The 17,288-nt window shown below is 35.3% G+C and overlaps 1 protein-coding gene across 5 annotated transcripts in view; it reads right to left on the bottom strand.

The window, feature by feature from the left end:
• Positions 1 to 15,069, bottom strand: part of ZZZ3 (zinc finger ZZ-type containing 3) — a 38,697-nt gene extending 23,628 nt beyond the window's left edge. For all 5 annotated transcript variants that reach the window (XM_085298176.1, XM_085298177.1, XM_085298180.1 and 2 more), the window contains exons 1-2: positions 14,917 to 15,069; positions 9,118 to 10,679 (exon numbers count right to left, since the gene is read on the bottom strand). In XM_085298176.1, coding sequence (XP_085154302.1) covers positions 9,118 to 10,628 — 1,511 coding nt within the window. In that variant the 5' untranslated portion in view covers positions 10,629 to 10,679; positions 14,917 to 15,069. The remainder of the gene's footprint in view (positions 1 to 9,117; positions 10,680 to 14,916) is intronic.
• Positions 15,070 to 17,288: the final 2,219 nt, after the last annotated feature.

Genomic DNA, 17,288 nt, shown 5'->3' with positions numbered 1-17,288 from the left:
GTTATACAAAAAGACTRCAAATTAATACATAAAAAGAGGAACATTAATTGTACTTAGAATTTATAGTTTTATCCAAGGCAGCTACATTATGAGATGCGATTTCTGCAGAGATCTGCAGGCCGGATGAAACAGAACCTTCTCTTTTCAAACACGTCGGCTGCTTCAGTTCAGAAGCATCAGATAATGCTCCCAGCTTTTAGTCCTGGCCTGAAATCTTTGCCAATGTCACCATACAGTAATTTTGACACTGCAGAGTTTCATGCAAGTTTTTGCAATGAGCTCCTGAGATTAATAATAATAATAATAATAATAATAATCATCTATTACTGCACGGGGAAGAGTGCTGGGATTTGCAATTGAATGTGAAACTTGTAGAACACACAGGGTAGCAACACGCAAGCACAGAGAGGAGAAAAAAGGGCATAACCAGTTTGGGCAAGTATCAACTCATATCAGGACCCTCAAAAGCACCTTCACCTGCAGAAAGCAGCATATGGTAGGTAAAGATGCTTAGATACTACAACTAAGGCAGTCTTCTCAAGGGCCAACTCTGTAACTTACTATGAAAAGGTTTTCCACTACAGCTTAATTTCTTCATGTGAACTGTAATTTACTGTACTTTCTCTGACCGTCCCAAAGGTTCATACTTCAGACCACTTAGGACTTCCGAGATAGCTGCAACTGTTTCACACATGAAACAACTAAGCCACATACCAAGTGGTTTTTCCAAGTTTACCCTGCCAGTAATAGCGCAAAAACTCTATTTTCTGAATGTTAACCTCAGTCTATAATCAGCACCTATTTAAAATAAAACAGAACTAAGCTGGAACACACAGTAAAAACACATTTTTTAAAAGACAGGTTAAAATGCCCTAAAACAACCTCCCAAAACCCTACTACAGTCTTTTACCTGGATGCAGAGACATTATTCTGCTCTTCTTTCAGAAGCCAAGGAAACAACAGATACATCCTCCTTCTAACCTTCTCAGCGCCACACTTTGTATTGCAAGCATCTGAACTTAAGACATCCTTTCTCTTAAGTCTTTGACTCTGATTCAGAAACAAAATCCCCACTTATATTCTTCTGTGGGCTTCCCACTTATCAAGAGCCATCCACCACACTCTACACTTAACACTAGCTGTATAAAACCACCCTTCACACTCACTCACCTTTCCAGCTATTTTTCATTTGTTTTAATTAGCAATTAAGTCTCTCTGTCCCAGTACAGATGTGTAACTTGCTTCACTCTTGTCAACGTCAAAGGCTAAAATATCATGCATCAGCGCTCCCCAAGTTAACATCTTTTAATATAGTTTTCTGATTTTTTTTAACAGCACTTGCTGAAGTATTTACCCGAAGGACAGCCACATTTAGTGGGAAAGATGATACAGATCCCTGTCATGCCTCTCCGTCCTAGTGTTGGAGTGACAYGAAGAAATAGTATTACAAGGCTCATCCTCACAAAGAGCATGGAAAGGAAGCCTGACAGCACACCCCCAAATCTTTCTGCTCCCWTCCCTCTTACTGAGAATTGCCCCAGCTCCTTCATTGCAAGACAGTATCACCCTGCTTCCTTCAGCAGCTGTGCTTCGATAATTTTCTCAAAAAAGATAGTGGGGGGGGGAGGGAAGCCACCACGTAGAAGCGACTTTCTTCCAGAAATAAAAGAGCAGGAGCTTCCCAGGTTACCAGAAGACAAAAAGGGGGGGGGGAGGGGGAGAAGAAAAGAAAAAAAATCTAAGGCAGTTGACAATACTTATTACACAGAACTCATACTAAGTAACTTAATGTACTTTTTTGTTAAAATATGAGGAGGAAGACTCCCAGTTATTTAGCGATATGTTCTTGCTTTAAGTATAACATAACTCCTCAGATATACTGTATGGTAGTATCTGAAAACTATGATCTTTTTACAAGGACACAATATGCAATCATTAGAAGTTTAACACTGTAAGAGCGAAGGACTATTCACTCAGTTTTTTATATATTGTAATATTGTGTTGGGGTAAAGAAAGAGAAAGTAGAAACAAGGGAATATATGAGTAAAAACACATCTTTTTTAATTAACATCCACTATGGTAACATAGCACAAACTTTCCTTGGTTTAGGAAATATAACTTTTAAAGGTGAATTACTATGCAAATCAATAGTACATCTTTAACTTGAACTATGCAGAACAAACAATAGCCAAAGATATGTAGGAGGTCTGCTGCAATGAAAAGCTAAAGAGCAGCTTGCCCTTCCTATCAAGAATTTAAAGGAAATCAATAAAATATAAATGACAGCAAAAGGTAGGATCGTTCATCTTCTCAAAACAGCATATAAAAAACTTGTAGCACCAAGGGAACCCTTATCTTGATAAGGGCTTCCTGCAGAGGCTGTAGCAAGCACTAATATCTACTCCTCATACAATTAATTTCTAAAAGATGCTATCAATCATCTTTGTAGTTCACGACAGAGATGCTGTCACAATTTAATACAAGACCAAAACAAATATTTACATCTGCAATGAGGGTAACAGTCGCAGCTAGATTAAACTACAAAGTAAAGATATCAACACCTTCAAAGCAGTGTAATTACGGTCTAGTTATTTTCTTGGTGGCATTATTATACTTATTAATATTTTAGTGAAATATTGCTAACACCCCTGTCAAGTGGGCAATTGTGTTAATATTATTTACTTCTTGTCTCATCAGATTTAGCTTTACATTGACATAACTGCATTCATACATTCCCACTGCTGCTACCGTTAAAGCAGTATCACTTGTGTGTATAGCCAAAAATATGGCCAGGCATCCACACAGCTGTGCAGGCTAGCCAAGCTCCCATCTCATTATTTTGGTTCCTTCTTTATCAGGACCAAGAATTTCTGCAGGGTTGTTGGGTTTTTTTTTGTTTGTTTGTTTGTTTTTTGCAACTCTGCTATTTCCTACACCTCAAAAACAGTTTTATTTACAACTATCTAATCTTCCAGTTTAGACAATTTTAATAATGAGCATCTTTCAGAAACGGTAATCATTTCTAAATTTGTGTCATCTTTCCTCATGACTTTTGAGCCTCATAAATCAAAGAACTCACAAGGATAAGTGAGTTACTGTATGTTCTGTAAAAACTGGTAGTTTGTTAAAGGGGAGAGATCATAACTACTGTCTCTGCTAAGAGAAAGGCATGGAGAATTCAGCTGCTCCTGCTTCCGCTCCCTGGTCAGTCCATCGGTGGGTGCTTACACACACACACGAACCTCACGCTTGCCCTTCCAGGACAGGATGCTAGGGAGGAGGTGAGAGCGTAAGCAGGGAAAAAAATGCAGGTATCAATCAAATCAGATGAGGAAAGAATTTAAAGAGCAAAGGACACAAGTCCAAAAGAAGTCAAGCTTCATTTTCCACAGATCGTTTATCCAAAAGAGGACTGCACTGGGGCTGATAGTGCTGTTCACCAGGATTGCACTGTACCTGACAGCAAGAAAAATATGTTGAGAGAAGGAAAAAGCAATTTGACAAATTTACTTGACATTTAATAGCTCCTAGGCTAAGCCTATCACCAGGGAGAAAAACAAATGCAGCACATGCCCATGGCATGATCTCTTGCAAATTAAATTAAGAACTCACTGTTTATTGGACAGTTTATGTAATTATAAAACACAGTTCTATAAATAAGAAAATACTCTTACTAAACCTGCTTTTTGTTCTGCTTATATTAATTTGTTCTATTTATATTACTTATAATTTTTTCATTTATATATATATACACACACACACACACGGAGGAGATTTATAAAATACAGTAAGAATGGCAGCACTAAAAGTAATAAATGTAGTCATACACTATTATGTTACAACAATACGATCTAGTAACGCAGCTACATGCAATACGAAACTGCAGTCCATCAGAAATTYGTACTAGAATTTTGTAATAGATTTCCCTTATATTTCTACTTTGGAGAAGAACCAGTTGTAGTATTCAAATTCTAAGGGAACTGAGCTCTTTTTTTTAAAGCTGATTTATACATTTTCTTATTTTCTGAGAACACAGACCAATCTACCACCCAACAGAATCTACTCTCTGAGACAAGAATCAATTTTGTGTATGTTCAAGTCTTACGTTAATAAAGTTTAAGAAACATATGATATGCCAAACTACTTTGGTGTGGAACAGACTGTGGCTGACCTTCAAAACAAACAAACAGTAATAATGCGGCATATATGCATTTTTTTAATTAACTGCTCTTATTCAACACTAAAAATGTATGTATACTCTAGCAGTGGTGGCAAATACTCTTCTACAAAGAACTCACGGGTCCCTGCTTACAAAGTGGTTGCCATCTCAGAACAGGCTCAGCCAGAGTAAAGACTGCAACTGGAAAAAGCAACTTGATTGAAAATTATGCCAATTCCCTTTATTCCCAAAGATGATGAAAAGATGCAACACTGAAAGTCTCCCCAGTGTAAGACTGTGTCATAGGAAAAGAGGAAAATGAAAAAGGTGTCCTTAAAAATATAGAAGGACAGTTTATTCTGTAGTACAGCTAGTTATAGCTACATATACATAACATAAAGGAATGTTATACTCTCTCTTATCTATACATTAAAATAAACACATCGTATATAATAAATTGGACCTTAACTCTGGACATACCTAAGTATATCTGAATATATCCACAAATGTCAGGATAAATTACAACAGTAGTGTAATATTTTTATTCTTAACCTTTTCACATGAAGACAGACATGGAGATTTTGTCTTAAAATATATTAACAAAAAATAGTTTAATTTTTAAACTCGTTGTCAAGTTAGGGGGGAAAAAGATGCTACAGGGAACATTAGAAATTCATCTTAGTTAAAAAGACTGCTAKGTAATCACTTTAGAGTTACAGTTCAAGAAGATTCTATTTAAGACAGTTCTCAAATAATTGATATGGCAAGATGCATCAGACTGTACGCCTGCAAGTCAAGTGCAGTAAGATGAAACTTTTATAGAGAGCCATTTTAAACTGCTCTTTTAGGCGAAGCATTTATGACTGTATAAAATACAAAACCTGTACCAGAGGAAATGCCGCAGATGCTCCTTTTCTTTCTCTCATTCACGTCATCTTTAAACATTAAACACATCTAGGTAACTGGATCAGTATTCCTGTGAATTGCTAGTTAAGTATTAAATTTGATCCTATGCTCCTACATGGATTTCTCTGTCTTTCCAAAGATCCCACAACAACAAAACAATTCATAATATGTAAGAATTCACAAGACCGGGTTTTAAGGGATATGTGAAAATATGTCATTTTAATCTGTCTGTCTTCAGTTTAAATGTCAGTACAACTATTATCATTTTTTAAATATTACAAGGTAATAAATGAAAATATTTAGTTAACGAATAAACACAAGGTCCTAGGCTCTTGCAACTTAGTCCTTGTAGGCAATGCCCATGCATAACTCCCATATTTCTAATGGGCTCACCTATCAGTCTCAATGGCCCTATAAAGCTAACTACAATTTAACAGGGTATTGGAAATATAGCATATAACGCACGGAAAACTCAATTCCTTGACCGCATTTTCATCTAGAGCCTTCAGTAGCTCAGAAGAAAGTGAACAACAATTTTCCCCCAAATAAGTTAATCTCTGCCAAACAGGCCAAACCTCAGAATAAAGTAAGCAGAGATAGAAGAAATAAAGACATCATTTAGAGCACAAAAGGAAACATAGGACAAAGGGAAAAAATTACTCAGAATGTGCTTTAGATAAAAAAAAAAAAATTAAAGTAAACTAGTATATTATAAGAAAGCATTAAATCACAGAAAGATACAGTAGTGAGATACATTAGAAACTACTGAGAAAACATACTGAAAACACTAAATGTAGCCTGTAAAAAATTAGTAATACAATACAGTTTAAATTAGTAATTTTTTTTGAAAATATCTCAACATAAAATGCAAATGGTTCTGAACTAGGAAGTACATGCAAAATTCTCAAATATGCACCAAACCAAAACTTTCAGAGAGGCATTACAATAATACACAAATATGCATGTAATAACTGGAAATATTAACAATGCTTTCCAATTATACAACATCGTGCATCAGTCTGTCACTGTCTTCATGCACGTCTATGCTGTGATAAAATTTCTTTTTAGCAGATCTCAGCTCCTTCTTTGTAGGAGGAATATATTTTATTACAAGTGTTGTGGAGCATCTATAATCTCAGCCTTCCCTTAGAAAAATAATATTCCACAATCATCTCACATTTTGTGGTAATTATTTTTCCTACTACATCATCCAGTTTTCCCAGAAATATTAACATGTATTGTTTGAACATGGCAATATTCAAAATACAGCATAAATTTGCACCAAAATACCACAATATATATTTACTTGTTTTTCTTATAGCAAGTCTTATTAACAGCTGTTGAAGGTTTGGGTGCATTCATGTTTTATCACTCCTACAATAATTTCTTAAAGGGTGAAAATCAGCTGTGTGAATATGTATGTAATGAGGTTATGTAATAAGACAAGAAACACTGAAAGTCTTTACAGGCATGACAAATCGCTGCTACAGCACACAGGAATATGATTTTTTTCCTTTCTAGAAGATTTAAAGAATATTAAATGTCGCCTTTGAAAAATCTGCCTCCTCAACCTAGCCAAGATGCTAATGGCTCTCCAAATTTGCTTTTTAAAAAGAACAGAAATACAAGTCAGAAAAAAATAGAAATTATCCACAGGTTTAATCACTAATTGATAGAGAATAGAAAAACTTAACTGTGTACCATTTGCAGACCTGATAAACAGAGTATCAGCATATTTTCCTCAACCAAAAATATCATATACCAAATTAACAGCCCTTACCTGCTGGCATGGGCACCCTGGAATTCTCTGCATCTGACTAATTACGAAAAACATTTCTGCTAAAGCCTTTGTTTCACTTTAATGTTTTAGAAAATAAACACCAAATGAGAGACAGCAGGAGTATAATCAATACATTGTTCAAAAATGGTAACACATGAATTGAGAGCATCCTCTATTGAACTTTGATATTATTTAAATTTGAAAGAGAATGTATTGCATAGGATTTGATTAATTCTTGAACTACAGATTTACACATAAAGAATAATTGCACGCTTGAGTACTAAAATACAGATTTTAAGTTCTTCAGAAGGTCCTATTATCATGAGGAACCATCAGAATACTAAATTTACTTTATTGCCAATATAAACCAAAATAAAAAGATTGTCCACAATTATCCAGTTATATTATTTTTAACAAGGAAAAAAAAGAAAATTCAACCAAGTAACACTACCTTCAGTAGCATGCTTCTCTTCTGAAAAGAGGAATAATTCTTCCTTGATCTAGAAAAGACTTCTAGTTTTGCCTTCTTTTGCCACAAAAATCAGTGCAATATAAGACACGATAAAAATAATAGCATTGCTTTTGGAATTCTACATTCGGGCAGCAAGTCAATACCAAACTACAAAGTGCTATTTGCAGGCAATCTGTAAAAATATCTGACTTCAAAAGCTCTCCAACTAGCTCATATATACAGGCTGCTGAACTGAACAACTAGTCAAATTTTCAGAGCAATTGTTTATACTCAAAGACTAACACTATGGCTTTTTCCTGAAACTGTTGGAGAACATTTTACGTTTTTGTTTGTTTAAATACAGGACTAGAAAAATTACGTTTAATTTTTTCAGCCCTTACATGAAGTTGTAGATTTTGATTAGAAGAAAAAACAGAATATTGTTTTGTACATTTAATTTGAATTAAAATAGATGCTGCACCTAAAAATTGGATCTGTTCTTTATAATACTCTCCCTAAAAAATACCAAATAAACAATCACATTACTATTATCTTTGCACTAATAGTACTAGTAAATTCATCCCATATATACATATAAAAACCTCAGAAGACAACAGCCAATTTTTCCATTAACGACTTAGGAAATAGTAGTCATGCAGCTGAATTTACAGTCTTCTCTCTACCTACCAGGAAAAATCTCCATACACCTTACACTTACTGCTGTAACTGCAGATATTTTTGATTATTATTGTAAAATGACTGTGTGATCCATGCACTAATTCACCGTTTTCTCCAATTAAAATAATTTATTCATATTTGATACTGAACAGAATTTCATTATAGAAATTACACAGCTCTAATATCCTCCAAAACACTCAAACTTTTGCTGCATTAGACAATCATCTGTGTCTTGTACCTCAGCTTCAAAACCACTGTGCTATGATTATTTATGAAAACGATCACCAATGACTGAAGACCACGTGCACTTGGCCTTTCAGTATTCAGAACCATCTACTAAGCAGCAAAATACAGGAAGTCAAAACAGTGTTATAAAAACTATGATCTGATCTGTCATCTGAGGACAAGTTTTCTCCCTGTAAACCTTCTACACTGAGAAAAGTGCCTTCTGTATCAAGAACCATTGTCACAGTTATCGCAGATATTTGATTACTACAGTTCTATTTCTGACATTTGGAAGATAAACACATAAACAAATCATAAATCTTTTCCAATAATAATCAAGTGTGTAAATATTTACATTAAATGAATGTGAACACCAATGCGGACATGACACTTACACTGGAGCAAGTTTTCAAACTGCTACTTTTGACTAGTTTACCTTCCTTAACATGATAATGGTTCCCATGCCACCAAAAAGAGGTGCCTAATCTCTTCTCGTGGCTAACCATATAAACTCCACGTACAACAGAATGGTAATTTCATAAACAATATATGCTATATTTATTTGATACTCTGATAAATAGTTGAAATTTTTCTAATTAAGGGTTATAAATCCTTTTGTTTTGTTTCCAGCTAGTTTTCTAAAGAAAAAAAAAAGATAACAGATGTGTTTCAATAACAATTTCTGGCTAGAGAACTCACACTGTTAGAAATGTATAAACCACATTGCTGTACCATACTGCATATTAAATAAGAGTTTAATTTTGTTTGGGGTAGAAACAAGGAAGAAAAATGAAGACTGAAGAGCACGAATACTATAGAATACTTAAGTTTTTGTGAAGTTACTTTAAATACGTATTAATTTATATATTTTTGGTAAGAAACAAAAGCAGAATTCATGGTTACCATAGTTACACATACTCTTTGTTGTGTTTCAATGCCACATGATCTGATTCAAAGTAATACACATCAGGCTCTTCCTCATCATCCTCTGCAGTGTGGATGTTGGCACTCTCTTTGGCAGATGGTATATATCCAGCAACAAGCCTAGCCTCAGAAAGTGGCTTTCTTAGTCCGTCACTCCCRTGATCTCCAGTGTTACAATTTCTCTCTTTTTCATTCTGCTTAGTTTCTTCAGAGTTTTTGGGAGATCCATTGATATTATTAATACCTACAGGTACACTCTTTTCAGTGGGACTAAGATTATTTTCCTCAACCTGTCCATTTTCTCTACACGGAGAGTTATTTTTAGTAGGGCTACTTCTAGCAGGAGCAGCCCTTCGTGGTGAAGTTCTCAATGTGTATCTGTGTTCTTGAAGTTCTGACATAGATGTCATTTGAGCTGAAACACAGTCCAGTACAGAAGAGTGTGGTTCAGGTTCACCTGAGATTGATGTACTATCATGATGAGTATTCGGGTTGCTATTGGTGTTTTCAGCACACTGTTCCTTAGAGGCACTACTATCTCCTACTACATCTACTTCCTCCTCAGAATCCCTTAACAAAGATGACTGGATTTCAGAAAAGGACCCTGTAGCTGGCTCATTTGCCTGATTAGCATGCTCCTCAGGCAAGCAGTCATTTATTATTTTGTGGTCCTCTAACTTTACCTGTTCTTGAGAGTTTGTGCAAGGCACATAATGGTCTACAACACTGTCCTCCTTGCTGCTATTAAGCAACAATGAAGAATGGGCAAATGCATTTCCATTTTCTGCTACTGTTTTGTCCGTGGGCATACAGGAACCAGCACTATTTTGCTTAACGTTCCCATCAAGCTGACAGTCATCACAGTTTAAAGAATTTGAGTCTCTCTCACCAACTCCATTGACAGTCTGATAGCCTGCAATCTCTTCAACTATTGCAGAGTTATTAAATCCTTCCACACAAACATTCCCCTTTTTAACTTCCCTTTTGTCACAATCATCCAATATAAGACATCGACAAGCTCGCTTAGTCCCTGGAGAGACTGCATCATTGTCCGACACTAAGCTTTTACGCTCCAACGATTCCTTCTCTGTTTTAGTAGGCAAGTCTTCTTCTGAACTGTTGGGTGCTTCTGATCGAAGACAGCGCTTAATTCTTTTCAAAACTGGTGATACAGGTTCTGCTTGTCTTTTTTCACAATTTTCCACAATTTGTTTATCAGCATTATCTTTTTCCGAAGTAGACAGCCCTCTCTTCCTAGGGCTCACCCATGATTCCCGAGCACTCTGCTGCTTCAAGTCAGTAGTTCTTCCACCGTTACTTCCCTTCTGGGTTTGCACAGACTCTGGTCTCTTCTTTGGTGACCTTGATCTTACTTGAGGATGAGGTGAAACTTCCTCTGGATGAGCAATACTACGGTTTCTTAATGTTCGACCACAAAAGTTTTCATCCAAACCGTTTAAACCCACTGTTGATCTTGTAACACGAGTAGATCGAGAAGCAGCCATACTATGGCAAGTCCCTAAAGTATGTTCATCATGATCCACTCATTGGGAAACCTTCAAACAAACAAAGACAAAATAATCAGAAATAGTATGTGAGAAAAACATCTACAAACACAGAAATTATGAAGAATATATTGCCACAAATGTACCTAGCAGAAAACTGAGAAAGTTTATGCAAAATATTAATACCACTTCTTTCTGTGCAATAGATTAGGATATTAAAAAAAATCCATCTAAGCTTCAAAGTAGTTGACTTGGTATTTTTGTTTTTTCTGACTTAAGACTGGTATGTGACTATCATTGATACTGATATTACGTACACCTGAAATGCTCCAGTTACTAGAAGTCACTATTATTATGCACTGTACATAGAATATATTGTTGTGGCACTATTATGTGTCTATTCAGTTGAGAGGTATCAAATCACGTTCTTAAATCTCACAGTTTCCAGTTAAACAATTCCACATATTAAAGTGCAAGCCATAAAAATCATATTTTGACTTTTAATCACTTGTTATTTAAGCCTTAAAAACAAATCTGCCTGAAACAGAATCAAAGTCATACAAAAAAAATCAGATGAGGTTACATAGGGCTTTGTCTAGTTGGGTCTTGAAAATCTCCAAGTACAGATATTCTACTACAACTTCTCTCAGGAACTTGTTCTAGTGTTTAATTACCCTTATAGTGACAATATTTCCTCTTACACCCAGGTGGAGTCTTCCCTTGTTTCCATTTATGACCACCGTCTCATTTTTGCACCATTTACCTCAACAACGTGCTTGGCTCTCTCTTCTTACTAATACTGAGCCTTCTTCACATTTTTATATTTTTCATATGGTGGCGGGATGAATCATCACCTACCTCAAATTTAAGTAATTTCAGATTCAAACCCAAGTTTAAAACATCCAATTTGAGTGTCTGGATTTGAGATTTCACTGTGAAATGTAGGAGTACTCAACTCACMCAATCTCAAAATAACATTTTTATAGAAGTCAGTTCAGCTTATCCCTCTCTATCCATTCCACCTTTAAAAATTCAGTATATCAAACTGCACATGATCATGAAGCTGTCACAATATCCATGACAATGAATAGATTCACTTTTGTACATGATGCCATACCTTCCCTTTTCCATATACCCAAATTCCACATTTCAACAGCCCATTTAGTCAACATATGATATGAAGATTAAGATTCTAAGCACAGAATCAGACCTATAAGATGCTATTAGAAAGGCAGACAGTGACAAACAGAGGAAAACTGTTCCAATAGTTATTTTCCACCTTCATCAACAAGAGGAGAAAAATAAGAGCACAAGTTCTCAGACAGCTACTGTTTAGACCTAAGTTGGTTCTAAAACAGAAAAGATAGGGGACATTGGCATTTTGAACAARCAAGGCAAGACCAATACAGATCTTAAGGAGTAAAATTATGTTTGACACTTAATTAACAGTAATTACTACCCTACCTGTTTAATGTTTAGATGTAATGCAGCCTAAAAGTATTGCTTGGTATAGAGAGTGATCATAGCTATAGATACAGCTAATGGTAAAGACTAAAATACTTTTGCATAACTGTAACAATACTAAAAATAAATCTAGTAACATTTAATTTTGTTATTGAAAAGCCAGTAAACTGAAAATCACTAGACTAATATAAATATTAGTCTTAGTCTAACTATTATTGGTAGTAACCCATGACTGGAAAAAAACTGAAGTAAATTGAATTTGTAATTTAAAGATGAAAATAAGTCAGTTATGGTCAGTTATGGAACAGTGAAATGAAAAACTGTTGTATACATTTAAATAATTGTGAACACTTGCTAACAACATATGAAAGTCCAAATGATCTAACATCTTAAGATATGATAATATATTTCAGCATTTACTTGGTCATCATAAAAACTCTCTCCTGCATTCATCCCACATTACCCACAAGGGTAGGTTTCCTGATGCACTTCCCTAGGGCAGCAAAAAATTACAAAGCTATACTAAGTAAGTTCAAAAACACAAGATAAACTTTGTAATTCTTATCATGGGAGAAGAATCTGCAGAATATTAAATCAAAGTCCAGTAGGAAGTAGAGTAGACTTAAGAGACAACAACTCTGAGTTCCCTACAATAATGTCTTCCGCTATTGGTAAAGCAACAGAGCTGAGAAACCATGGTTTAGAACCAGAAAATGGCAACAACAGACTTCTGTGACTATCCCCTTCCTTTCTCAAGCAGCTTCTCGTTCTGGTAGCACTTTAAAGAGCAATAACTCTACAATTCATCTAGCTTTTAAATCAGGAATCAGACAAGCTGAAAGTAGGAGAGGAAGGCAGGTTTTACGGATCTAAACAGCACAAATGGAACTGAATTAGAAGTTATTTTTAAATATGATAGCAAAACTATACCTCATACAGTATCCCAGCTATAGTCAAAGAACAATATACTGTAAACACCCAGTAGTTTAGTTCCAAATCAACAATATACAGTGTGATTCGGATTAGATGGACAACAGTTTCTTTCACCCCAACTAAAAAAAAGACTTTGTTAATAAAGTCTCAGTCATGAAGCTGAAAATACAGAATTTCATAGTACTCTGCTTCAGAAGCATTGTGTAAAGATCCAACCCAGTTAAAACCATAAATGTGAGTAAAGACAGGAGGCCTTCAACCGGCTACTACTTAGAAATGCAACTGTAGTAATTAATTGAAAATAAAGCTGATTTCTAATTTACGAGGATCTTTGCTCTTCCACATATACATACATTCTGCATCTACATACCAAAACCAAAACCTCAAAATAACCACTAATGCCAGTTAAAAACCGTTTTAATTTGGCTAAGACACAACAGAACTCTGTAAATGTGACTCAGCCATCCATAAAAACTATGCAAGTTCAGCAACACATCCCCCTACCAATCCACTGTTGCCATCTCCCTTGGCTGTGTGGCCTTTTCAAATAAAAATGATTAGAYCATGGCACTGTCTTGTGGTCATTTTTCAACTATAAGACAGGTTCTTTCCACAGTGTATAACAAATGTGGCAATTCTGAGGTTCACAAAGCGTGCCAGCTGTGCTTCCACGAAGTCCCAAATACACCCCTAACTGGTCMTAAGTTTTTAAGCCAGAAGAGACTCTCTCCTCGTTTTTGTTTGCTTGTTTTGCCATTTTTCCCTGGGCTAAGCCAGGGGAGGAAGGCCAAAGCACATCCAAGATGTGCTGCAGTGGCTAGAGCAGAAGACCTACATGTCAAAAGCCTACAGGTCCAAATCATTTATAAGATTGAATTCATGCACTCTTCCTCGTAGATTGTCTGGAATCTTCCCTACACTTAAATCAAGCAACTTACAGCTCTAAAACCCAGGACAAATGAACAGAAACTCCTGTTACAGAAGTATGGCTAGCCCTAACCACTCTTCCAGTTGGGCTCCTTGGGAAACAGGAAAAGGAACGCACTTCAGCAGTAGCATGCGTCTCAGCTGTGCACTTACTGAAAAGTAACACTAGCAAGGTTGCCTGCAAAGAGAGAAGTGCACTGGTCTAACCACAGAAAGTGATTTTTTTTTTAAGCATGTCTCTTTTATAAAACTGTCAGAACAATGAAGTGCTGTGTAACTGTGCAACAAAAAAGCAGCTACAATGAGGAAGTTTCAAAAGTTCCCAAAGCTGAGTTGTGTACGTAAGGCTATAACCCTCCTGCTCGTCAGCCATTCCTGCTGCCTGACGTTAGTCCCTTCTGCGCACTAACTTCCGCTCGGTCCCTTTAACCTTAACGAAGCAGGACAAAGTGCGAGATGGCCAATGAACTCCATCTTACAAGAAAAGAGAGCAAGACAAAGAAAGTGAATCGGCAAAAAATCAATGGTGGAGTTGAAGAGATAAAGAAAATGTAACTATGTGTTGTATACAATGGCTCTTCTTACCCATTTTCTGTATGGATAAACGTGCTGGTATATTCTCCCCATTCACACATAACTGCAATACCATCTGGATAAAATTCTCATTTGGGGATGAAAACAAACATGACAAACAGGGTCATTTATGCAGTCCACTTTACCTAGGTTGTTCTATTTAAAGCTATCGTAAATAAGGAACAATAACTGACATTTCAAATGGACAGCAATAAGCAAAATAAATCAAATTCCAATGTACTCTACAGTGACTACTGCTGAACTCAACACCCATTAAAAACAATATCCAAGACATCAAAGTCTTATTGATTTGCTATGTTACTTTCTAAAGAAATAAAATTTAGATAAGAATTCTAGAAGTTATTATTTATTTAGTAAAGAAAACTCTTACCATCACAAAAGTAAAGAAATATTAACTTCTGACATGTGATACAGCAGATTCCCACTGCGCCACTGTAATACTATCAGTCACCATTGCTGATATCCATGATGTAATCCAAACTCCTTTTGACCAGTTTATGCCATCACATTAGCAAGATTTTGATAACTGTTGAGAAAAGGAAAAAGGTATCACTAAAACATTTGAAATTATTTCATTAAAAAATAAGAAAAATGCAACAGGCCATTTAAAGAACACCACCTTCTCTAAGAAGCATTTACCAGTTTTAAAAGTGTCCTATAAGAAAGGAGCAAGTCATAAATTAATTAAGAATGTAAAAAGTTAATTCAACTTTAAAATGTATCTTTGTTGGATAGTTTTAAATGRTACAGTTTAGCGTACCAAGAATGTATGAGAAAATGAATTTACAACAGGGTGTTCAAACCTCAGACAATATTTGAATAGATGTAAAAAAAAAAAAAAAAATCGGCGAAAGACAATGATTACTACAACTAATGAATTATGAAATACATTATCAAGTATGTTTTATAATTGGACTTGCAGTAAAAACAATTTTTTTGCCATTTAATTGTAATCAGCTCAGCAGAACTCAAAACTTAAACTCATTCTAAATCCCTGAATTACCTGAACACAATAGGAGTAACAGGTTTTCCAGAGTTCACCCCAAACCCATTCTTCACACCCAGGGAAAACAATGTACACTTACACCATCTTGTTAGTGGAAGTGAACCAATTTTATATCAAAAGACAGAAATAAGTCTACTGATCCAAAACCCACACAATGCTTCCAATTGTTTCTAGAGTTTGGGCATCAGTGCCAATGCCCAACAGCTATTATTTGAAAAAACATACTGGGAATCCCATTTCATTTTAGAACACCTAGTGCCAYGGAGAAACTATAAGTCACTATAGAAAAGGAACTGCTGAATCTTTCTTCACATTCTGCTGGCTTCCTAAAAGTGAACTTATCTTCAGATACAACAATGCAAAAAATTCATGATGCCAAAGAAAAATTGGCAGCTTTATCCACATTTTTTTCTTTACACAATTATTATATTTCCCTTATAAATCTAAAAAGCCTTTGGAAATTGTCTCCTTTACGTGGACCATATTTATGATTTCATACAAGTTAAAATAAGAAAAAAAGAATTCCCCTTTAAGCTGACAGTTCAAAATACAAAGTCAGCCAAGTACGAGCAGAGCAGATCAACTGTATCCAGCTACAGTGAAATCCAATAATGAAAGTATGTCTATAATAATGGTACATGAAATATCACAAATTCTATTCTATAGATAAATAAATCAAATTAGATTCCAATTATTTAGTGGAATTTCTTATTTTAACAAACAGCAGAGAAATGTCATAATAAATGGCAAACAAAGAATGGAAAAGGAAGAAGACCGGGAAAAATACTCGAAAAATGCAAGCGGTAAGTGACTGAAAGGGCTGAGCAAAACGGAACAGTTGCTACTTAGCCGTATCAGGGACAGAACCGGAACAGCGAGAGGTGAGCTTCGTAAAGAGCTACCGTATCAAGTGACTTTGAGGATGTCTTTTTTCCCCTCTATCAAGTTTCTTCTGCTTTTAATATTCTGGTACACACTCAATTACTTAAATCTATGCTGTTGTCTATCCCATATATCCATTTAAGTGACAGGAAAAAGACACATGTAGATAGCAAGAAATATTGTCACAGAATTGTGCAAAAAAGAAACTATATATCCCAACAAATATCCCTTAGCTCAGCAACTCTGGTAAGAAACAAGTATATGAAAAGTCTGAGACAAAATATAACAGCAAGTTGACCAGAAAAAGGCCTAGTCTTGAAACCTAAAGAAACAATGAAATATGCAAAAACTCTGTTACTGTTAAAAAGTTTCAGGATTACCTAAACACACAGAGCTCAGAAAACAGACAGCTTGTTCATTATAAACAAGGAAATAATYAATTGCAATAATATATCTCTCATCAGTGGTTAAAACTGTCTGCAGAACCGAATTTCCATTTCACAAGAATAGCTATAATTTAATTTYATCTTGAATGAAACAGGGAACACTAAATTTCAAGTATTTTCATGCAAAAGAAATTCCACATTTTTTGGTGTCAAAACATTTCAATGCTATTTGTTTTGAATTGTATAAAATTTTGCAAAAATACAGAGTGAAAAAAATTGCACTTTCACGGAAAAAAGTTACATTACATTACCTTACCAGTAAGACAAAATTAAATAATTAACATATATTTTCTCAGGCAATTGGGTACACTGCCACCATAAAACCATGTCAAATTTTGAGGCAGCAAAAATGATAGGTTAGTAGTTTGCTCTTTTCTTACATACATTATGCTTWTGCATGGAAATAAT

The sequence above is a fragment of the Rhea americana genome, unplaced genomic scaffold (genome assembly GCF_003343005.1).
Source record: "Rhea americana isolate MKP2758 unplaced genomic scaffold, rheAme1 scaffold_136, whole genome shotgun sequence".
NCBI classification, from domain to species: Eukaryota; Metazoa; Chordata; class Aves; order Rheiformes; family Rheidae; genus Rhea; species Rhea americana.
This window is presented reverse-complemented; position numbering and strand designations above follow the sequence as displayed.